Below are 25,116 nucleotides of genomic sequence, written 5' to 3'. Positions count from 1 at the left end.
AGGCATTTAAAAATCTAGTTCAGCCCTGGCTGGTTTGGCTCAATGGATAGAGCGTCCGCCTGCGGACTGAAGGGTCCCAGGTTTGATTCCGGCCAAGGGCACATACCTGGGTTTTGGGCTTGATCTCCAGTTGGGGGTGTGCAGGAGGCAGCCAATCAATGATTCTCTCTCATCATTGATGTTTCTATTTCTCTCTCCCTCTCCCTTCCTCTCTAAAATCAATAAAATATATATATTAAAAAAAAAAGTCTAGTTCAGAGACAATGATCTTGAGATCTATCTTCATGAATCTCTAACAAAATTCTTAAGTAAATGATAAAGGGATAGAAAAGCTTTCTTGCTACATAGTCCCCTTTACAATCGTGCCTTGGAAATATCAGCTGTTTTCAGGGCTATTTGAAATGTAAGGTCGCATCTGACCTGACTTGATGAGTTACCCTTTTCAAAAACAGCTTTTAAAACATTGACTTGTTCTGCTTACAAAAATTTTTTATTCATTGTATAAAGTTTGAAAATAGAAATTATAGAGATGAAGATAAAGTCCTTCTAAATCTAGCCACCCCCAAAATAATGACTGTTTGCAGTTGGTCTCTGTAGGCTTCCTTCTACCAAATGATTTCCACCGACGATGCCGATTATGTCTGGACAGTTACTTACCTTTGGAGAGAACACCACATAGTAGCCGGTGCCCTTGGCCCTGCAGGTCAGCTTGCACACGTCCCCCGGCAGGACGCCGGCGTACTTGGGAACCCATTCCACAAATGTTTTGACTCCTTTCGCATCAGATTGATATCCATTTTTGGCCTCACACTGCTCATGACGAAAAGATTTACCTAAAAAACAAACGTGTCACATTATTACTCTACTGTTCTGAAACTCACATACATTCTTGTGCATGTAAGTCATTTTAAGAAGAAGTTGTCTTCTTTCTGAGCCTCTTTACATACCAGTGTTGAAAGACCTTTACCTACACATGGAGTTGAAAATAGCCATTATTTTCTTTCAACTTCCTGAGTACTCAAATGTGTATAATAATAATAATCTAAAGAATCACTCAGGTAGTTGTTACTGATTTGCACACTGGTAGAAAGATGAAGTACAAGATGAATAGGCTATTTCACCAGCCTGCCCTATCCATTACTGCTAGAATAGGATTTGCAGGTGACACATGGAGGTGGCTGACACCTGGGAGCGGCCTACCGTTCGTGGGGCAGGGCATGACACTGCAGGATCGGTAGATGGCCCTCTTTCCTGTGCAGTAGCGGCCACTGTTTCTGGGTGCTGGGTTATTGCAGTGGCGATAGGCAAATTGTACTCCTCCCCCACATGAGCGAGAACACTGGCCCCAGGACCCCCAGGACCCCCAGTTGCCATGGCTTGATGTCTGAAATAGAAAACAGAAGACATGTTAACTCAGAAGGGAAGAAAACATTCAGATGTACATTTGGACATCGCTTGCATATGTGACAATGGACACTTCATTTAGAGTTACATTTCCAGTGAATGTTCTGGAATTACAATATGTTTCTGATTCTAAGCAATTCGTCTTCTCTGCTTCCCTTCTTTCTGGCACTAGAGGTTCTGAATGCCTCACCCTAAGCACTTAGCGCACTGCAAGAATGACCTCTTGGTTTCTCTGGCCATTTTCACTGATGCATCCGACATTGCACATTTCTGTCAATCACCACTGAAGCCTGATCTTTGTATCCACTCTGATCTTTGTATCCACTCTGATCTTGCACCTTTAACAAAATGTATGATGCTAAAGATTTTGCATGGCACCGGGTGTGAGTTCATCATGCTTGTATCTGTTCTCCCTCTTTCACACAGAAGTTCTGTAGTGCCTCTGGCATCACACATCCTGTCTGTGACAGACCCTCTGCCACATGCATCCATGTGCTTGACCTGGGGGTGGCTTAATTCCTAACTAGATTAGAGTCTCAGGGCTTAGAGAGGAAATGTGACGGATATTGAGGTGCACACACACCACGGGAAACAAAGAGCCTTATCATGACACCCCAGGCCTATTACTCTGGAAACATTGCAGCAAGGAAGCTCTGAAGAATATTATTAACTCCTTTGTGAAGGGAATTTGTGAAGAACACCCTCGGGCTGCCTGTATCAGGGGAGCTGAGAAGGTGTTAGCCTTTGAAGATACAGGCAACATGCATATGGCAACATTCTTCTAGGGCAGCAATCTGCAACTGTTATGCTATAAGAATTTTTAAAACATGCAACACCTGACTATTTAGTCAGGAGTGACCTCTTTTCCCTTAGATTGTCAAATAAAAAATGGCAACAGCCAACACAATAATAGCTGTCTGGTATGAGACTTGGATACAGGGAACAGGCTGACAGTTGTCAGAGGGGAGGGTTTTGGGAGGGACTGGATGAAAGGAGGTGAAGGGATTAACAAAGCACATATATGCATAGTCCATGGACACTGACAACAGTGTGGTGAAGGCCAGATGAGGGGGGCAGGGGCTGAGTGGAGGTGGACAAAGTGCAGGGAATGGGGGACATCTGTAATAGTGTCAAAATCTACCTAATAAAAGAGTAACATGCTAATTAACTGTAACTTCGTGACACCCACCAGCCAATCAGGAGTGAGCATGCAAATTAACCCAACAAAGTTGTCGGGTTAATTTGCAAACGCAGGCGTGGAGGGGCCAGGGACGGGGCAAGATGCTTGTGTTCTGCACCACCCCAGCCACTCTGGGCCTCTGGGCAGTGTGGGAAGGCAGAAAGGCAGCTCCAGACAGAGCAAAGGCGATGCCGGCAGCCAGGGGAACGAAGGCCCATTCTTGCACGAATCTTCATTCGTGCATCGGGCCACTAGTGAAAAATAAATAAAATAAAATTTAAGAACAGGAAAATATTATACCTTTTTTGTTGTTGTTGTTGTTGTTTTGGTCAGATAGAGAAAAAATATGTTGTGCCACAGAAGTTTAGTAATTAGTGTATATGTGCCAGGAGATGAAAAAGGTTGAAAATTGCTGTTTGAGGAACTTAGAACATTTTGCAGGTGAGTGTCAATAGAAACTTTGGGCCTTAAAAATGAAGTTGGCAGCCCAGCCGAGTGGCTCAGTGGTTGAGTGTAGACTTGTGAACCAGGAGGTCACGGTTCGATTCCCGGTCAGGGCACATGCTCCAGTTGGGGGCTCAATCCCCAGTCTGAGGCATGCAGGAGGCAGCTGATCAATGATTTTCTCTCATCATTGATGTTTCTATCTCTCTCTCCCTCTCCCTTCCTCTCTGAAATCAATAAAAATAAATAAATAAAAAAAGGGGGAAGGCAACAAGAGAGTTTCCTCTTAAAAAAAAATGAAGGTGGCAGTTGCTGACATAAAGGTGGACTGTGGGTGGAGGTGGGGCAGGGAGTGTGTCCCTGGAGCAGGTGTGGATTACTTTAGCTGCTAAAGTTAGATGAACTTGCTAAGCAGGGGAAGCAGGACGATTTTGGCTCTCCCCGAGTATGTGTGAGGACCATGTGTTCAGTCTATTGCTATTTCCTTAATGAATTCAAAAAATGCAGTCTCATAACATTGCTAAGAGAAGTCTGAAAGTAAACTTCCCCCAAGTGGGCCCTACTGGGTCTTAAGCAGGTGGAATCTGGGCTGCACCCTTATATGTCACCGGACAAAACCTGGGAAGAGCACCTGTGGCCTGCATTTCCTCCAGTTTTTGGCTGGACCTGGCGCCTGTGGTTAAAGGAGGAAGCAGGACATAGTTCTCTCAAGCAAACCTAGTTTAACTAGGAAATGAAGCCTCCTGCTGACAGCCCACACATGTCCGGGGAACGTACTCCAGGTCTTGGGTCTCCAGGCATTGCGTGGCAGGAAAACCACTTACCGAATAATATTTTTTCTTGGTTTTGTCCACACACTTGCCCTGCAGGCAGATCCTCCCTTTCCCACACGGGGTCCCTTCCACGGCGGGCAGCTTCTTGGTCAGACACACCATCTGGCCCTGGCGCACCACGGCGCACCAGAGGCGGGCGCAGACGTCCATGCCCGGGCACACCGAGTACTCGGGCCCGAAGGTCAGGTTGCACTGCTGGGTGGCATCGTAGGTCTGTCCTGGGAGCTCTTCGGGGCCCAGGATCTGCTTGCGAGGCAGGTCTAGCAAACAGTTACCTGAAAGAATAACCAAGATTGACCACTGTTCCGTGTGTAGGTTTTAAACCACTAAAGTCACAGTTCTAAAGATGAAGTGCTCCAGCCCTAGCAGGTTTGGCTCAATGGATAGAACATCGGCCTGCGGACTGAGGGGCTCTAGGTTTGAGTCTGGTCAAGGGCACATGCCTTGGTTGTGGGCTCATTCCCCAGTAGGAGGTGTGCAGGAGGCAGCCGATTCTCTCATCATTGATATTTCTATCTCTCTCTCCCTCTTCCTTCCTCTCTGAAATCAATAAAAATACATTTAAAAGATGAAGTGCTCCAGCTGATGTTGAAACATGATACACTCACAGATCTGCAGTGTGATGTCCCCCAGGAAGGGACTCCGTGGGGGTGAGGCTGGGTGCCTCCATGTAATGTATTGACTCTGGGGTATCTATAATGATGGCAGTGGCATGATTGAATAAACGCAGTTTGTAATCATTAGTTGTGAAAATAGCCATTGTGCTAAGAGACTAAAAGAAACTGGGATTGCCTGGCCGGCTGGCATGGCTCAGTGGTTGAACGTCAACCTCTGAACCAGGAGGTTGGGTTGTAGGCTCGATCCCCAGTGTGGGGAGTGCAGGAGGCAGCCAATCAATGATTCTCTCTCATCACTGATGTTTCTATCTCTCTCTCCCTTACTCTCTGAAATCAATAAAAATATATACATATTTTTAAAAAAGAAACTGGGATAGATGTAGAGGAAATAAAATAACAGACATGCCGAAACCGGTTTGGCTCAGTGGATAGAGCGTTGGCCTGCGGACTCAAGGGTCCCAGGTTCGATTCCAGTCAAGGGCATGTACCTTGGTTGCAGGCACATCCCCAGTAGGGGTGTGCAAGAGGCAGCTGATCGATGTTTCTCTCTCATCGATGTTTCTAACTCTCTATCCCTCTCTCTTCCTCTCTGTAAAAAATCAATAAAATATATTTAAAAAAAAAAACACAGACATAACAGGAACAACAATAAAACATTTACAACAGTAAGAAATAGTGTGCCCTTGGCACTCTATTTATACCCCACTGTCCACTTTCAACTTATCTCTTCCTCATGTGCCTGCCCTTGTCCCCTCCTCATTAACTCCATAAATAATAAGGCAAGCGGATACCTCCTTCATTCTTGCACTCACTGAAAACAATGCTAATGGGTATGATGCCCAACGTATTTGGTTAGCACCTACGACGTCCTAGTAAACATACTAGATATTGGGAAAACAGAAAAATAACCCAGATCCAGCCCTCAAGGCCTCCCAAAAAAGTGAAAGAAATAGACTAAATAAAGTATTTCTCCCAGACTGATAAGACTTTGAATAAAGAGCTTTCAAGAGTCACAGAATCAAGGAGGAGTGGGAGAAAACGAGAAATAATCTTTGATGATTTGGGCCGAGACCCAACTTTTACTCTTCTCCTCCCTTTTCTCCCCTTTGTGTCAGTTTTTACTAATGTAGTTCGTATTTGTTGTTTGGCGTGCGTCTGCCCCCAACAAGTTGGCGCCCTTATTACAGAGTAATATGGGGAGTTTATAGTGAGCTGGGGGTCAATAGAAGCCAGCACTCCATGTGAATGATGCAATCTCAGAAGCCGAAACCTACCTGCAACAAGCTGCCCTAAGAATCCCTGCTCAGTGAGGGATATCATCCATTATCTCCCATGATTTGGGCGCATGCACATTGCCCACCATTTTCTGTATATTTTTATTTACTTGATTTTAGAATTTACTTGCTGATTAGTAAGAGCACTAAAAATAACAAAGATTTCTTACACATTTACACTATTCTCAGCTACTTAAATATATTAGTTTACTTATTCCTCCTGAGAACTCCGCCAAGCAGACTCTATTGTTTCCTTTATTTTACAGATAAGCAAGTTGAGGAACAGAGAGACAGACCACTTACCCAGAGTCACATAGTTTTTATGGTTTTAAGCTCAGAGTCTGCCCTCCTCATCATTTACCGTCTTACCTCTGCTTTGCACGTGGATAGATTTTTCTGATTTTATTGCTGCAGGGCAAGCACAGGTAGGGATCCTTTAAATGGTGGGTATTGTGCCTCCTGGTAGAAACACCGGGTCTAAAGTCTAACTCTGGCAAAACACTAAGGGCTCAGTGTTCTTGGCCAACTTAGTTAACCTCTCCCTAATTTCCTTTCAAGCTCTGTGAAATTTCTCTCTTTTCACTGTGACACCGTAAGGGTAATGTTAGCTAAAAGAGATATAAGAGGCCACCAGAAAAATACAAAACAATGGTAGTTGCTATTATGTCCAACATATATCACAACCCTTTAGATGTATTGGAGTTATTCTTTTTATTCAACAAAAGAAAGATATTTAAATCCTACTTTCCACCGAGAAATTAAATATGCAGCACATTTTAAATATACTGCAAATGTTTTTACAACTACTACATTCACATTTCTTCCAAGTGAATACCTTAGAATGTGTCCATCTGGGATGGAGGCATTATATGAAAATGAATAAAGAGCAAAGTTCCTATTTAACTTCTGGGCCAGAACGTTTGAAGAGGTAAAACTTCTTAAGGCAAGCCAGAAAAAGCATTAAAAAATAAGTCCCCGGCCAAAGAGAACTCGGGGAGAAAAACATCGAGTTAAAAGAAAAACATCAACATCAAGTCAATAGGAAAGAATGACAGTAAAACCCCACGAAGCTTTGTTTAGGAGACAGAGGAAGACTGGGCACTCTGGAACCCCATGGAAAGCCTATCTTCATTGCTACATAACAAGCGCATTGTGTAAACCAGGAAAAGCTCAACAGATTGCTGACGTTAGGAGACTGTGCACGGATCTCTGAGACAGCAAGAATGCTTTCCAATTCTTCAAAAGTACTGCTTTAAAAAAAACAAAACACATTTTAATTTTACTAAAAAGCACAGACCGTAAGACTGGGTAACTAAATATTAGCTGGGAAGTCTTTACATGTGTGGGTGCATGTGGCAATAGTCTACCTGGTATGGCTCCAGCCAAAATAACTCCCCACCTCTCTGTGGACATGCAGTCAGCGACCTCCTTTCTACCTCACTGGTAGATGATGAGTGAAAAGAAACGTATAATGCAAACAGTTTGAAATCAGCTTACAAAAAGGCAAGTTCAAGAGGTGACATCTCTCTTTATAACGCTTAATACCAAAGTATAAATTTTGAAAATGAACAACACATTTCTTTTGCTATGAAAAATGTGGTATCTCCGCTGCATGGTTTTTAGGTAGAGGTCACCTGGGGATGACCTTGACTTGCTTCAAGTGATTTATTTCAGAATTGCCATTAACGCATTACTCTGATGTTCTCTACATTAGGATTTGATGCTGCTTCCTTTCTTTTTACTCTGAAATATTCAATCTGTCGATTTCATCTATTTGTTGAATTACGACCTTTAGCTATAAAATAGGTACAGGCATCTCTATCAAATGGCAGACTGTGCCACAGAACAATAAAAAAGTAAAAAGCTTTATTCTGAATCTCACAGTATAAAATATTTACAATCTCAGTAATAGTGGATTGGATATAGATTTTTCCATCTTAAAAATGGTGTGCATCTTGGGGGAAGGATGAAAGAGGAATTGATCAAACTTTTAGTATCATTCATTTCAGTCTACTGTTGACTTTCCTTGCTCTTTTCTATTCTCAGCCACTTTTTTACATTTACTTAGTGTGTTTTTAGTTTACCTTTGTCTGAAATCCTATCTGGGCTTGCCTGCCCACACTGGTCTGTTTGCTGTGTTCCACAAACTGCCAAGTTGCTTTTTCCTTTCTCCCTCCTATCTCTCCCTCCCTCCTCTCTTCCTTTCTTTTGTTTTAACATTGGGTGCCTATAAATGATGGTTTCTAAAGGGTATATGAATGCCGAATCATTATATTGTATACTTGAAACTAACATGATATTATATAGCAACTATATTTCATATTTGTTTTTACTCTCCATGTTAAGTGAAATGCTACAAGTAAGGTGAACAATTAGAGAGTGATTTGAGATGGACAAATAAAAGAATCATCTCTCCATGGCCTCAAGGTACTCTAAGGGGTTATGGGAAGTGTGCCATGCCTCAAAGAAATAGAACAGAAAAAACTTTGGTTTTGTTATATCTGACTATTTGTCTCTCATATTAATGATTAATGAAAATTATTGGACTAAGGTTAGTGGTTCCTTATTCTTTTCATTTTTTCCTCCCTATTTCTAACACTGTAGTTATTTTATTATCCTTTGTGGTATGCAGATATGAAATTAAGCATTGGCCCAAATATCTATGGCCTAGGAGACATTAATTAATATTCCTAATAAAACTCAAAGGAGCCTAACAATACTGCACACTCTCCTCTTTACTTCTTATCCTCATCTCCCTGGCCCTGCAACTCTCCTTTTAGTCTTCATTTGAATGTTTAATATCAACAGAGAAACTGATGCATTATGGGCTCGGTGACAGGTAAACTGACGGGGGCATTGAGGAAGCACAGACAGTGGTTGCTGACCAAAAGTAACTCAAGGGGTCTGTCTGTGAAACTTCTGGAAGCATGAGGTACCCTGTTTAACAGATGTAATGCCAAGGCGATTAGGTTAAAAATTATCCATGTTAAAGGATAAAGCCTAGCTTTTTAAACATACAAGTCACCATGGACTTAAAATAGATGTCTCATTTGCAGATTCTAGTAAAGGCTACACTTATGGTGAAAATTAAGATACTACCATAATGGCCTTTGAACTGATGAGGCCTACCTTAAAAACTGAATGTTAATTCTAAGTAGACTTAGAGGGGTGATCACATTGTAAGGTATATGAATGTTGAATCATTATATTGTACACCTGAAACTAACATAATATTGTATAACAACTATATTTAAATTTTAAAAAAAGAGCCTAGCCTGGCTGGTGTAGCTCAGTGGTTTAATGCTGACCCATGAACCAATAAGTCACTGGTTTCATTCCTGGTCAGGGGTCAGAGAACATGCCCAGGTTTCTCTCAATCTCCAGTAGGGGGCATGTGGGAGGCAGCCCATTGATGATGTTTCTCTATCACTTTTTTTTTTATCTCTCCCTGCCTCTCTAAAATCAATAAAAACATTAAAAAAAAACTTAGAAACAAACAAACAAATAACAGGATATAAGTACAAATGCACTAGATATTAAAAACATAATGAGGATGTTACGAATAACTTTATGCCAATACATTTGGATCGAGATGAAAAGAAATTGAGCGTTAAGATCATATTACTACCTTTATCACCTATAGTTACAAGGGATTTCTACAATTGATTTTCTAAGACCATTTTATCTCCAAAGGTCTGTGGTTCAGTAAGTGACTGTATATGAGACCTTCAAATATGCTCCATGTTAATGTTTCAAAGCTGTCTATCGGTTTTCCTGGGCAGCCTGTGTCATGGGTGTCATACTGGAGCTGTGGCTACTTAGGTGGCGGCCTTTCTCATCACCTGGCATGGAGACTTAGGGATACAGTGGGGGTTGAGTATTGTTTCTGGCTTCAAGGTTACAGAGCATTGAAGAAAGGAAATTCAATAACCTGCTTTCACTGCACAATTTCTCTGCCAGTGCTTCCCTTTATTTTTGAGGATCACACTCCTAGCCAGCTTGCCTGGAGCTAACTTGTATAAACACGGCAGAATGTCTACAAGTATCTCAGCCAGGTTGGGGGCGGGGGGTGCTGGGGATCCCCATGAGATATGGCTTCTCCTTTTCTGAATCACAAATCTGCAGGCACAGTTATTTTCGAGTGTGCATACATACTGACTTTCAACCATAACCTAATTGCTACATAGTTCTTGTTGGAACTAAATCAGGAAACACTCAGTATTAATGAATTTTAATTTGGCAATGGTTGAGTGCTATAAATGTCTGACTATTTATGGCTAATAATTTTAAAAATAAAGCAAATGATCTGAATGTAATCATATTCTAAGACCTCATTTCTCCAGCATTGCTAGAGGTGGGAGGGAGACAGGTGAGCTATTTTTTTTTTTTTTTACCCATAAATAGATTTTTCCAGATAATAAATTCCTTAGCTACCATCTGAAAATTGTATAAATTTTGTGAGAGTATCTATTTAAAACAGCAGTTGCTTTGCTGCCCTTATATTGGTGTCACAGTTTAATCTTCCTAAAATAAAGGAGTATCAATTTTTGTATCATGCTGAAATATAGAGGTACCTTCACGGATCATGCTGGTAGGATAGGGTTTTTTACTTTTGGCAAAATGGTGCCAGATCTCTAAGCTTTAAATCAGGGGTCCTCAAACTTTTTAAACAGGGGGCCAGTTCACTGTCCCTCAGACCGTTGGAGGGCCGGACTATAGTTTAAAAAAAACTATGAACAAATTCTTATGCACACTGCACATATCTTATTTTGAAGTAAAAAAACAAAACGGCAAAAACACCTGCATGTGGCCCGCGGGCCGTAGTTTGAGGATGCCTGCTTTAAATGTTTTAGGACCACATCTTCCAGCTTTTCTGGTTTCTCCTTTATTGTCAAATGACATCATTTCTTGCTTTCAGTTTACCTGTCTGAAGTGCACCCCACCCCCACCATGATTATATTATTGCTTAAAATTGTTGGTGGCCAAGAAAATTAAAACAAAAAATAGTAGCCTGGCCGGCGTGGCTCAGTAGCTGAGTGTTGACCTATGAATGAGGTGGTCATGGTTCGATTCCTGGTCAGGGCACATGGCTGGGTTGTGGCTTGATCCCTGGTGGGGAGTGTGCAGGAGGCAGGTGATCAATGATTCCCTCTCATCATTGATGTTTCTATCTCTCTGCTTCTCCCTTCCTCTCGGAAATCAATAAAAACTATATATTTTTAAAAAGAAAAAGAGAAAAAAATAGATTATTTCTACTAAATATGAATAAGTGGGCTCTGATGGGAAGCCCGAGTAGCTCCCTATAAGTAAAGTGAAAGGATTTTATGACATGACTTCATTATATCAGTTCAGCCTTCTGACAAAGATGTGTTTGTTGATTTGTTTTTCGATTGTCTTGGACTTCAACTTTCTTCTTGGTTCTCTCCTAAGCTCTGAAGTGGAAGTATCAGAACCTCAATCATCTGGAAATGGCATTTACTAGTTCCAACTGACACACTTCCACTTAAGTCAGTTTTCCAGGTTGCAATTTAAAAGTTATTATATTATTTGAATTCACATTTACAGAGAGCATTGCTCTGCATGCTATTTTGAAATGCACATAATTGAAAGCTTGCCATTGTATCATAGGGCCTTTCTTTCTTTCTTTCTTTCTTTCTTTCTTTCTTTCTTTCTTTCTTTCTTTTTTTCCTTATTCTGAAATTTCTTGATTCCTTATAGGCTACTGAAAAAGGCTTTGTTGTTGTGTTATTAAAATGCAAGACTGCCTAACCAATATATTTAAAAGTGAGAGTCTAAATTTCATGAAATGAATAAACCACCTAAGAGAATTTGCTGTCAAAATTCAATTTAGGGAATTGAATTTAGTTGTTTAACATGTAAATGAGAAATTCAGATAAGACTTTATCATTGCAAGTGAATTAGGTCTGTTTCCACTAAAAATATGTTCTTGGTTGTTACATACCATGAGATCCTTTGGAACAGACATAGAGATATATAAAACATGTAAATTAGTTGCAAAAATCTAACAACTCTGAGAATGGACTCTTAAATACAGAAGTAATATTAGAAAATGAAGATAATACTAAAAGCATATTTACTGCACAGAAAGTAAGATCATGGATTCCACAAATGTGAAATAAATGAATCATTCCAAAATTATGGTAATAAGAAATAAAATTCTGCACAGCATTGTAATTAACTGACCTAATACTTGCACAGGGAAAAAAATTTGGTCCCATTTTAGCCATAAGTATTTGCTGCCTTAGCAACTAAATCCACCCATTTAGTGATTCAAAGTTTAACTCAACATTTTGGAATGTGTAACGTGTGATGCTGAAATAAAATATTAATGTGATTTCATTTTCAGAAAGCCTGAGAAAAAAATCTGAGCAAAAGCAATAGTAAGAGTAGAGAATACATGCCCGGCTGGCCTGGCTCAGAGGTTGAGTGTCTAGCTATGGACCAAGAGGTCACACAGTTCGTTTCCCAGTCAGGGCACATGCCTGGATTGTAGGCTATAATCCTACAATGTGTGGGGCATGCAGGAGGCAGCCAATCAGTGATTCTCTTTCATCATTGATATTTCTCTCTTTCTTCCTCTCTGAGATCAATAAAAATATATATTTTTAAAAAGGCATTTGCTTTAAGAAAGAGAGAGAGAGAGAGAGAGAGAGAGAGAGAGGAAGAGAGAGGAAGGAAGGAAGGAAGGAAGGAAAGAAGATGAAAGAAAGGAAGGAAGGAAGGAAGGAAGGAAAGAAGGAAGGAAGGAAGGAAGGAAAGAAGGAAGAGTTGGAGAATGCGATTCTACTCAAGAGGGACTTTACTAGACATTCGCTTGATCCATGTAGACAGGCAGATAATTAAATAAACATTAATTTTGGGAGTTTACCAATATTTAATCAACATTGTAAACTGAGCTAAACAGAAAATTACCACTTTATTATTAGTCTAAAGGCAAAGCCTAGTTCATTGATTCTCAGTATTATCTCAAATCTTTGAGATATTGTAATGTCCTTTCAATGAACAAAGAACATATATTTTGTATTGAGGAAAATTTTAAACCAAGTTGAACATGGATTATATTCAGAAATAAGAAATTTTAAAATTCCCAAGTGGATAAAGCATTTCCACTAACAGAGCAAAAAATGAGTTAATGAACAGATTTTGCCTACAAGCCACCACAGAACTATGGAATAGAATTTATTTTTGTCTGAAAAAAAATTAAATTTTTAATTGTTTTGACATTATGGAGTCAAAGTTGAAGATGGTGAGCTCACTAAGAAATTACAAAAATATCAAACCCTAACTTTGTGTAACTAGGAAAAAGCAGTTATTACAGATTCTCTTTATCCAACTTTGAAGCAATCATTATAAAGCTAAATTTATGGACAATCATTATGCTCAACAATTTCTGTCATATTCAATTCAACCATGAGTTTTACAAAGAGACAAATTTTAAGAGAAAAAAAAAGCCACAAGAAATGAGAATATGTTCTTTTCTGTAATATGAGAAACTTGAACTAAGTGGTCTATGAAGTTCTCTTTCAACTCTAATGAGCCTATTCTCTAGTGTTTCTGGTATTTTAAAATAATAAGGAATGCTAGGAAATTTGCAACTTCTTGTTTCAAAGATTACTTATGGGTCAGAACTTATTTCTAAAAACGGTTACTTCCTTAGTGTTTTAATAAAATTCACTAATCCTAGGTTTACAGAATTTAATAAAGCATGCTGTGCTCTTGAACTGTATCTGAATGAGAAAGCCAAAGATTTTCCTTTGAAGTTCTTGAAGTCTTTTCCCACCATTCAGATTGATTTTCTATTTCTGTTCCTCAGTTTTTACTCCACTTTCAGGAGAATCTGCCATGAGGATGAAATCAAATTCGTCCAGTGAATGCAAATCTAAAGTGCTCCCTTTCCTGGCTTTCTGTTGCCATAAAGAGAATCTGACAGAATTGTCACCTACACCTGAACCACACCCCTCTAATAGGCATGTAACAAGTAATTCTGCGAGTTGTATTAATAGCAGGGATATAAGATGTCTGCCAGCATTCTCACAGGAAGCCAGTGGTGAAAGAAGGAATAAAAGCCAGGCTTTCAGGCCACGAACTAGGCCTTCTGTGTGGTCTCCCACATTGCTTCTCTTTTGAACTTTTCAATTCAAAAGCAAAAAATATCATTGCTATAATGCCACCAAGGATGTTGGCATTATAGACCAAGAGACAGTCAGTTCTCTTGCTGCTTTTTTTTTCTTCACACTGTCTAAACCACCATTGTCTTAGAGGGCAAGGTGAATGTCATGAGTACATAATAAAGGAAAACTCGTAATAATCCTAAGTTTTGTTTTTGAGCCTCTGTTATCCTTGACAATACTTACCGTGGCCATCGTCCAAGAATTCGGTGATGGTGGCTGAGGCACATTTGGACCAGGGCTTGGATGCATCGATGCTGGTTAGGATGGAAGACATTAGGCGCTTATCTTCTGTGGAGCCAAAGTTCTCTTCACAGAATTTGGAATCGTCATGGGAGAGGCCAAGGAGATGTCCTACAGGAGCGATTAGAGGAAGTGCGAATCAGAGTGATTTTGTGATTCTACTTTTCTGAGACAATTACACTAGCACTTGATTTTCCCCCCACAATTGTACATGAGTTCATTTTAACTGCCTTTCTCACGCAGCGACCGGGCCCCCGGGGAAATTAAAGCTGCATATAGTTAGAAGCAGTCACTTTTGGTAAACATTTAGGGGAAAATCTGAAAAGGACACTAAGGAGTAGATGTTCCCATGATGCATCTGGATCACACATGCTCAATGATACGTAGAAGTGAGGCCTTATTTAGAATCAAGAATTTGCAAGACAACTGTGGGATTAGGTCATAGCCCTCACTACATATTATTGTGATTATTTGTCTAATTTTCCACCTTCTCTGGTCAATCAAAATCCCCATGAGATCAGAGAACATTTCCCTCCATTGACTGTGGAATCCTCTGCATTTAACTAAATGTCTGCAAGTTGTAAAGACTTAGTAGATGGCTTCTATTTCCTTAGCCAAGTAGCTATATGAGATGACTGGGAAAGAAAGAGAAGTGAAATGAGTAACTTTCTGGTTGCTTGTAAATGTAAGCTTGTCTCACCCTTTCAGTTCTTTTTGTTATTTAGTGAGTTATGAATGTTTACAACTCCCACACATAAATGGCACAGTTTCATTTACATTTAAGAAAAGCCCTAAATACCAAGATGCTCATCATGGAGTGTTAAAGCTTAAAGAGAAAAGAAAAATATTGGGAAGATAAGTTATTGTCTAAAACCACTCAGGTAGGTGATGTTTGTACTTATCCCTCTCAGCCATGTTTCCCCGGCTCCCAGGCACTGCCATCTCCATTCTACAAGATAGGTATTATATCACAGAGTTCATAACCACGGTCTTGTAATCCAACGGAATTGTTTACCACATAAGATTAATTTTTACATAGTCTAAGGGTAAAGAGTCAATGTCCAATAAATCTAAAATGTCCTACAAAAATAAATTTGGGGCAGCAGTGTAGAAACTCTGAAAAGTAGGAAATAGATACTCCTGGTGGCATTTTTGCAAAAGTTTATAGAATCATACACAAACCACTACACAGGAATGTAGGAAATCCTATAGAAAAATGATTACTGCATTTTCTGTGGGTTTCTGAATACCAAAGGCAAGAACTTGGATCACTCCACCAAAAAAGTCCAGTGTGTACCAGTAAAACCCAACAGAGATGAAGTCTTTCACGCATTCCAACTACTTTTGGCCAACTTGTTAAATCACCAACACCTCATAACAAAGTTGTCCACGGAGCAGCTGGTTGCTGTTGTGGCTGACATGAAGTAGCTAGGACTTGGTGACCTTCCGAGGCTCAACATTTTCATGCTATTTAAGCAGTTATTTACTTCAATCGCATTTACTAGGCTAGCAAGTTTTCTTAGGGAAAACTTCCCACCAGCAGTCACGTTTTATTTGGTAACATGAAAGCGCATCACAGTCTGCAAAGTCCACTGCAAATAACATGCAACCGGAGATTGGAGGGGTCCTTCCAGTTTGGGGTGGTATGTTGAGTTTTTCAGGGGACCCACAGCTCAGCTCTTTCACGCATGCCCTATTTAACATGGTTTAAAGTTACTTAGTACATCAAAGACAGGTTGAGAATACACTTTGCAGTGCTTGGGTTTTTCCAAGGCAGAATGTTTATCAGCTAACACTGGGATTTGTAGGGAAATTTCACACTTGAGTTTTCCCCCCTGGCATAAACGAGAGGGGAAATGGCTTAAAGAGTCCTCTGCAACATGGTATTTATTTCATATTTTAAAAAGCACTCTATTGCATTCTATTTCATAAAATAATCATATTTATTTAAAGGACTAAGAGCGTTTTTTTTTTGTTTGTTTTTTTTTTCCCCTCCGAATCTACTTTAAGTAAATAGCACTTGCCACATGCATTTTTATTAAGGGATCGTCACTTCATTTGGAGGTTGGTTTTAGGTTTCTGATTTAAAATGCAGGCCATGTGGCAGATGCCAAATTAACTTTGAGGGGCCTGGGAGAGTACCTCAACTTTTGTCTTTCATATAGTGGTAAGGCAGATCATTTTAAAAATTTCGGTTACATAAGCAAAGCAGTTTATTTTAAAATTATTTGGTATAATTTTATGAATATTTTGGCATGCTATTTGGCATACTATTGTGACTTGTATGCTCCCTACATTTACTAATTTAGCACTGCAACTTCACTTCTGCTGAAGATACAGATAAGAAATTCTTATTTGGCCCTCGGAAAATATTGCCATTCTGAGCATGAACGAATCTGAGTCCCGCTTCAGCAAGAGCTAAAAGGAGGTGTGAATTTTCTAAGATCCCCGAGAGTCGGTCAGGGCGGACTTGCTTGAGCATCCATTGAAAGAGACTCGGACTCTTCGGAGGGCAGATGAATGGTCCCTCCTCCATGGAAAAGTGTGTCAGCTGGCTGGGACAGGCATGCTCTCTCAAGGGCAGTGAGAGTCCTGGGCAATCTGGAGAACTTTTAAGCGCCCAGAGAAACAGGCAGCCAGCGCCACAGTAGCTGGAGCCAGGGCACAGTGAGAGAAACCCATGTGACTTCCCCGCAGGAGCTGGACAGGAATGAAAATGGAAGATCAATGTGAGGGATGTTGGATCCCCTTCAGGAAAGACGTGACACACATAGCAAAGGCCGTGAGCAGGAAAAGTGGCGATTTGCAAATGGGATCCTCCAATCATTATGCTAAGACGTCCAATGCCAGGCATGATATTGGCAGTATCTTTGAGCCCTAAAATGGCAAGGTACACATAAAAGCATATCCTCAGCTGAGGATATTTCTTCCATAGATTTTTCTTGTCAGATAGAGTGGAAGGGAGGGGGATAGAGAGAGAGAAATACCGATGTGAGAGAGACACATTGATCGGTTGCCTCCTGCACACAGTCCTACAAGGACTGAGCCTGCAATTGAGGTACATGCCCTTTATCAGAATCGAACCCGAAACCCTTCAGTCGTGGGCTGATGTTCTAACCACTGCACAAACCTGCCAGGGCAGCATAACCTATTTTAAAAGGACATTCTCAATAAAGACAACACACAAGAACACTAAAAGCTGCCAAAACCGGTTTGGCTCAGTGGATAGAGCGTCGGCCTGCAGACTGAAAGGTCCCAGGTTCGATTCCGGTCAAGGGCATGTACCTTGGTTGCGGGCACATCCTCAGTAGGGGGTGTGCAGGAGGCAGCTGATCGATGTTTCTCTCTCATCGATGTTTCTAGCTTTCTATCCCTCTCTCCTCCTCTCTGTAAAAAATCAATAAAATATATTAAAAAAAAAAAGAACACTAAAAGCTGACTCAAAGAGAAAAATCCAGAATCTAGGAAATTTTAAAAAGCAATGTCCCAGCTGAAAACAATATATTTCAAGTACATGTTGTGAAGGGGAATCAGAATATATCATGATGTCATTGACTACCTAGGACATTGCCTTTTCCAGTGAGAGTTTGCTCATAAATCACTCACAGAGAATTTTAAAATTACAGGTGTGGATGGGAGATTAAGCATTTCTCCGACGAGCTGCCTCCAGCAGGCTTAGCATGGATAATATTCATAGATGTGCCCCAGAGAGTAAAACAGCCAATGTAAGAAAATATTGGAGAAATTGTTTACAACTCGTAAAGTGATTCATTATTGTTTTCATCAAATATGTATTTTATGATGAGTTTTTAGAACGCACCGAGCAAAGTTATTTGAGGGGTAAGGTTTTGGAGGAGGCAGGGGGAATGGATTCCAGAAAGCCACAGAAGAGCCACTGTTACCCTTGGAAAGAGAGAGAGACATCTTTCTCAAGTCAAAGTATAGGAAAAGAAAGATAAAGAGGTCTCAAAGCAATTTTGGAGGGTAAAAGAAGATGTTAGAGAAAGCTTAACCAAGTTCCTGCAGTAAAACAGGAAGTGAAAACTCCTAGTGGATTTAGGGCAACAATTCACTATCAGGGTTTCGAGTTGAGGTCCTAGAGTCCTGATTTATGGAAAAATTAGTATTTGTATTTGCAACCATGTGTAATTAGTAGATTGCAAAAGCCTGAAGAAGTTCGTTTGCTTGAACTAAGTTAAGCAATCTTGTTTGCATTACTATTTTTATTAGTGAATCTCTAATTCTCAATTGATGTAATTGCAAACTTCTCACCTAAAATCCTGAGGCAATTAAGGACCAAATACAATTGCATGGTGGGTGCACTGGTTAATGGCATTTGCATTTATACACGAAATAAGGAAGAAAAGGTATTAGAGAGGTCAGAGTAAAATTTAGAGAATCATATAGCTGTCTGATCGGTATTTACCCAAGTGAGGCAGCCACCAGAACTGAATCTTGCTGTTTAAAATCAAGGTGTCATTTGTAAGTGCTTTTGGAGAAAATACTGATCTTTTCTTAATAGACACTAAAGCACATCATAAATACAAAAGTCATGCCATTAAGTGCCCATCACCCATCAAGAAGAAGTTTATTTCAATTAGGCTACGGAAATGCTTTTCATGGTAGATTATGTCAAAGCAAAGACTACGGGGTAAGAGTTTGAATTATATTGTTAGTTCAGATAGCAAACAACTAGTCACATGATACTTTCTCTAGTATGATAACCGTCTTTTAAAATTGGCAAGTGGGTGTGATTGTATTAAATAAATGTCATCTCTAATATTCAAAATATAGATTTTTTAAAATCACTTTGCCTTCCTAAATTCACAAGTGAATCTGCTGTTAGAAAACCTGAGATAATGTTCACCTGGGTGAAGACATGTTACTTTAAAGGAAAATGTTAGTTCAGCTTCTTATTCAACTCAGGTATTACTGTACAACCAGGGCTGACTTATAACATTAACCTCAGAAAGGAAATTGGTTGTTTTTCTAAACTTTGGTCTGCAAGTTAAACAGAATTTCAGGCTCTTGACCCCAGAGTGACCAATGGACAAGGGGAGACAGCAAGCTCCTAAAAATGTGTCACAAAACTCTGTAATGTGTTTACTTAAGAAAGCACTGGTCAAATGAAGCATCTGTCTCTTAATGAAATCATGTTTTTATTTTACCTAATTTTCCAGCTGGGATTATTGAGGTGCAAGAAGGTCATGCCAAGGGGTTGAAAAGTGAGTCAATAGCTCACATGGGATCAGAATCTAGAATCGTTGAAGAAGAGATCCGGGAGCTCCGATAGCAGGAGAGTTCATGTGCATTCAAATGCAGTTTTATGTAAAAATAATAAAACTCTAGAACTCCCATTTCAAAACAGTAAACATAAATGGCAAATATTGCATCAATTGGAAGGAACAAAACTTAATTATTATTATTATTATTTTTTACTTTATAACTAGCTGTGTCAATATCCTTCTGAATCAAATTCAAGATTATCTCCTTCAAAATGAGCACCAACAAGCCATTAGAGGATGGTATCAAAATCTTGGGGTCTGCGGCCAGATGAAATGGGTTAGAATTTCACCAGCATACTAGTTGTTGACCTTAGACAAGTTTAGAAATTTCTCTGTATGTCAGTTTTCTGTCTCTTGCGTGACCCATTAAAAGTGCTTACTTCATGGTGTTTTGTGAGGATTCAATGATATAAAAGATGCAAAGTGCTCAGAATACAGGCCTGACAAATACCTATTGCCCAGTAATGGTTCGTACTTTGTTGTTCTCATTGACATCCTGGGCTTATTATACTTTTACTTATGAGTATTCCAATCTTCAGTCATTTTGATAAATTTTGACATTTCTAGACACTCTTGATTTGGGAGAGAAGGGGACATTTCTTATCATAAGGAGAGAAAAAATCATGCATTAAGTGTGTGAGATATTTACTTTTTAGGCCACTTTCAACTGGTTGGGTTTCCACATATGGCAAACAATCTACTAGGATAGGCCTCCCCTACAGAAATATTAATTGGGATTTGATTTCTAAAACAAACAACTGATGCTAAACACTAAATCTCTCAATGCTGCCAGGCATACAACAAAGACCGATTCCCACCTTTCATCTGGGGGCCAAGAAAGACACAGTGTGGCACTGGCCCAAACTGGATAGAAAAAAAAAAATGCTCAGTTTGTGTTGATTAAAGCTATGGTTTTGGGGGAAAATACCAAATTTCATCCTAGCTTCCTTTCATTTCACATCTCACAGCCAGTCCTGACATCTGATTCTGTGCACTTGGCGTTGGTCTATGGTGTTTCCACTTTCAAAACACGGCCTTGTTTAATCTAATCATCTAGGGGAGCACAGTCCCACGCAGATCAGCACAACCAGAGAACGCACTCTAACCACAGCAAAACGCGGGCAGCTCTGCTGTTGTGTCTCAACCACTTCCCAGGTCTCCGGCCAAACGTTTGGCTTCAGCTTTCTCAGTTGCCTCCTTTCAGCTGAGGAAGCATTTTGGAATCTTTCATGGTGAAGAGAGTCACTTAGCACATTTTATAATTAACTACCATGAAGCAAAGCTTCGGCAAGTTTGCAAATCATGGATTTCATTAGTCTAAATAAAGTCAGATTGTTCCTCCTGCTGTATTAGAAGCTGGCCCAACATCAATAAAATTATTATTTTGAGCAACCATGTGTGCAGCAGGTGAAATCTTTATTATTACAAGCCGATAATAAAAAAATTTGACAAGTTAAAAATATAAACTCAAAATATAAACTTACATCGACTTGAAACTTTCTCCAGTTCACATTTGGGTTGTAAAATGGCTGTAACCACATTCTTGCCTCCACTCAAGGAACAGAGGTGGGGATTGGGTTCTTGATGGTTTAAAGCGACTTTCATAAATGTTCTCAAAATGTAGTCAGTGTTTACATGCACATAACATAGACAGGAAGAAGGCAAAGACTTGCTGCTTATGGAGAATCTAAGGTCATCAAAATTTACTTTCCAGAAGCCTGTCTGGGCACCAGTTGAGTAGGTACCTCCAACATCTAGCTCTTTCTTAGAAAGAATTAGCAGGGAAAGAAAAGTATTCCAGTTAACATGCAGGGCATGGAAAGAGTCACTTTCCCAATTGTTCACTTAACCCACTTATTTCTGACTTGAACACCATGGATTGAACAGGTGCCAAAAGGCACTTCAGGCGGACTCTTTATCTTTCCTGTTAATTCTCAATACAAAAAATTTTCAGATGGAGGAGGGAAAAGAACAGAGAAAATTTTCATTCAAGTACAATAGCTTTGTGTTTAAAACTACTATGTATAAAAAGAGGATGCAGTGGGGCATTCCATGAGAAAATTTAAGTCGGTTCATGAAAGTGTTATTCTTAACCAAATATAGCCTTTAGAGCTTATAGAAGAAATAACAAAGAAAAAAATATGGAAACAGCCTGGACATTTTCTCCACAGCTTATGTTTTAAGCTAGTAACATATTTACAGTCTGTGTACACGAAGCAAACTGCACATTCTGAAATGGGCTCAAGGAAATTCAAAACACTCTAGCAAAACTGTGGTCTCACAAGGTCACTTTCATCACCAGACAGAGCCTATATCGTTAACCTCCAAATCTGGGAGGTAGTATATGTCTAATAAAAGGGAAGGGAGGAAATCACATGAGAAGGATGGAGCAGAATTAGAATCTAGAGCATGAGTAGCTCGTTACATGGCCTCATGCAACAACCTAAAAATAAAGCACTGGAAACAGACTCCAGAACACACTGGCTGCGGAGGGGAGACTGTAATCACATGCAGATGATTAGGAAATATTTTGTAAGGTTATCTTCTCTAAGTTTCATAAGGCTCCGACTTTATAACACATGTTCACAATTTTTTAAGGCAAAAAGTGAAATTAAAGAATAATAAAGCAATTAAAAAAATGAATGAAAGCCAGATCCCTTTATGAAATGGGAATTAAATCCATATTCCTCTATGCCCAGATCTTAAATGTCTCAGATTGGGCCATATGTCATGCAAAAAGGGAAATTAAGTAGTTTGATTGGAGAACAAATTATAGAGAAGTTTAAAGTAGTAAATAGAGGTGATTCAGTCAAGAAATGAAAGGGGACTGAAGGGTATAGCCATATGTCAATAATTCAGGTTTGATTTTTCACATAGAAACCCACATTTCTCCTACATTGTTGTCTTGTAAAACGATGTTCAATATTCTTGTCCTATTAAGAAAAGTTTGTATTGCATACATTTAGTTTTAATAAAACACTTGTTCTCATTGGTATCTGGCTTCTTCCCTTTCAGACTGTTGCATCTGTCTGTGTGACCCAAGACCCTTGGGTTAGGATTCAGGAGGGCTGGGAACGGTGATGCTGGGAGCGTCTTCATTCCAGCCCACTCGGCTTGAGAGTCAATGCAGCCCCAAAGAAGATGCACGTACTACTGCAGGGCACTCTTCCAGGGAAGTCTCCCAGATGCTGTCCAAGTGTGAAAAGGGATCAGTATAGGACTGAAGGAAGTAATAGCCCTTCCTTCAAGGAATTTGTAATCTCTTCTTGGGAAAATCAGAACTTGGCTCATAATCTTACAGATGGGCGATGCCAAAATTCAGCTCTGTTCCTTACTCCTCACCATCCCTCTGCCCAGACAGAGAAGAACCACCCCCTGCCTTCCCAGGGATTTAGAATCTTATGGGGCTTCTCTCACTCTGAATAATGGTGATTAATTACTGGTGTTACTTTTTAAATCTTCTGTTTAATTACAATCCTCTTGAGTATTTGGACTAATCTCTCTTGATGCAGAATTGGAAGGTTGCCAATGCTTGGGCAGCTTTCATGTTTCTGCCTCTTACTCACTCATGAACACACAGAGACATGTAATAAATATTGAGTTAGGATCTATATGAGGCTATAGTTTTGTTTTTCTTTTCTTAATCCTCACCCAAGGATATGTTTTCATTGATTTTAGAGAGAGAGAAAGACGAAGAGAGAAAGGAAGGAGAGAAAGAGAGAAAAAGAGAGAGCGAGAGCGAGAGAGAGAGAGAGAGAGAAAGAAACATTGGTAGGTTGCCTCGTATACCTGACCCTATTGGGGCTTGAACCTGCAAACTTTTGGTGCATAGGACAAGACTCCAACCAACCAAGTCACCCAGCCAAGACGAGGCTGTAATTTTAATTAGTTACTTTAATATGCATGAGTGAGAGGAGTGAGAGACAGGTGAAGGCATAATCCCATCCCTGAAGCTCAAATGGCATATGGATCTTAAAAATACTTTCAGCTCTTCTAGCCCAGCACAACAGAGAGCCATGGATTCTGAGAGTATCTAAATGACTCACCTGACATAAAACACAGAATCCTAAGACAGAGCTGGGATTTCATCTCAGATCATGGGTTCCTTAAGCTAAAGATGCTCAATTCATGAGATGTAATATTGAATTATTATCAGCTGTGCCTCTGAGTGGTTATTTAGGCAACAAATACTTTATATTTGTTGCTTTTTTTGCTTAGATGCTAAGAAGAGTGTCAGTTAAGAAAATTAAAGTCATGATTAACACATAAGAATTGAAATTTAACTACAGATCTATATTTTACTGCTGCGATACACTAATGCATGCAATTAATTACAGCTTCGATTTGAAGTATTTAAAGAACACACAGAAGCAAGAAATCAACATCTTGTGGAATATTCTTTGCCTACTGAGGATGTGAAAAAAATTAATTTCTATTTAAAAATTAGGGTTTTAGCTTAAAAAAACAAAATCTATTTAATAAAATACAGCAAAAAATAACAATAATTATCAAATCATACCCTGCCCTTCAAAAAAAAATGTTGCTAAAAGGTGATACATACATTTAAAAATGGAAATGAACTATTCAATTTAAAAGCAAAACAGATGATTATGTGGATAACAATAACAGCTGATACCTATGATTTAACCAATTTGGTCCTGAAAATAACTCCATGAAATAGGCAATGTTGTTCCTATACTTCAGATATAAAATCTAAAGCTTAGAGAGTTTAAATAGTAAGACCAATGTGACAGAGATAGAAGGTACTTTAGCAAGAATTGAGCCCAGACGTGTCTAATTCTAACGTCTAATCCTAAGTACTGAACTAACCTCTCATACACCTACCTAGTAGCCTATAACAATGTTAGAAAACACATAATCCTAACTGCTGGGATATTTTTCAACAACGAACTCAGCCCTAAACTTCTAGTTTTAGGATTTAGATGTGTTTCATATGACAAACACACCAGTGAAGTGACATTTTAAAACAAACTCTGTTGCCCATTGAGCTTGGCTTTGCTATTAAAAACAAAACAGGCATGTTTCCCATAAGCTATTGATTACCTCTGACAGGACCAAACTATTATCAGCCACCGTGGAAGAAAACATGATAAATTTGTGTGCAAACCGCTTAGCCCTGGATGAGTCAACAGAGTCTTGAGTAACCCCTAAGAGGAACATCTCTGCATTCCTAGCCAACTGTGACAACTCTCCTCTAAGAGTCATTTAAGGATGCTTAAAAGACAGTGGCAGTAGCAAATTTCTCTTATGCTTTTAAATGACAAGTGTCAGACAGGAAACATCTACTGTGTGCCTGACTTTGCCTTCCGTCTCCCTTATTAGTTAACCCTAAAAGTGCAAATACAAACACATTTAATCCCTAAGGCTGCATCTGAACCAGGAGAAATCTGGAATTCATTGCCAACTATTTCAGTTCCTGCTGCAGCTGTTACAAGTGTTTGATTTGGCGAGGGAAGAGAAAGGGCGCTGCATACCAATTTCGTGAGCCACAGTGAAAGCTGCGTGGAGGCCATCGTCTTCAATCACAGCACAGCTGCGCTCCGGAGAACATATGGTCCCAACGTCTGCCATTCCCAGGGTGTCACATGAATGATGCCCACATAAATCCTTCCCAGGAGAAAGAAAG

General features: G+C 39.7%; 1 protein-coding gene across 1 annotated transcript in view; it reads right to left on the bottom strand.

The window, feature by feature from the left end:
• ADAMTS5 (ADAM metallopeptidase with thrombospondin type 1 motif 5) overlaps window positions 1-25,116 on the bottom strand; it is a 50,438-nt gene that overhangs the window by 13,281 nt on the left and 12,041 nt on the right. The window contains exons 2-6 of the mRNA XM_008145629.3: window positions 24,965-25,097; window positions 14,128-14,295; window positions 3,853-4,136; window positions 1,201-1,384; window positions 658-833 (exon numbers count right to left, since the gene is read on the bottom strand). Coding sequence (XP_008143851.2) covers window positions 658-833; window positions 1,201-1,384; window positions 3,853-4,136; window positions 14,128-14,295; window positions 24,965-25,097 — 945 coding nt within the window. The remainder of the gene's footprint in view (window positions 1-657; window positions 834-1,200; window positions 1,385-3,852; window positions 4,137-14,127; window positions 14,296-24,964; window positions 25,098-25,116) is intronic.

This window comes from Eptesicus fuscus, chromosome 3 (assembly GCF_027574615.1).
Source record: "Eptesicus fuscus isolate TK198812 chromosome 3, DD_ASM_mEF_20220401, whole genome shotgun sequence".
Lineage (NCBI taxonomy): Eukaryota > Metazoa > Chordata > Mammalia > Chiroptera > Vespertilionidae > Eptesicus > Eptesicus fuscus.
The sequence above is the reverse complement of the archived record's forward strand: the minus strand, read 5'-3'. Positions and strand labels throughout refer to the sequence as shown.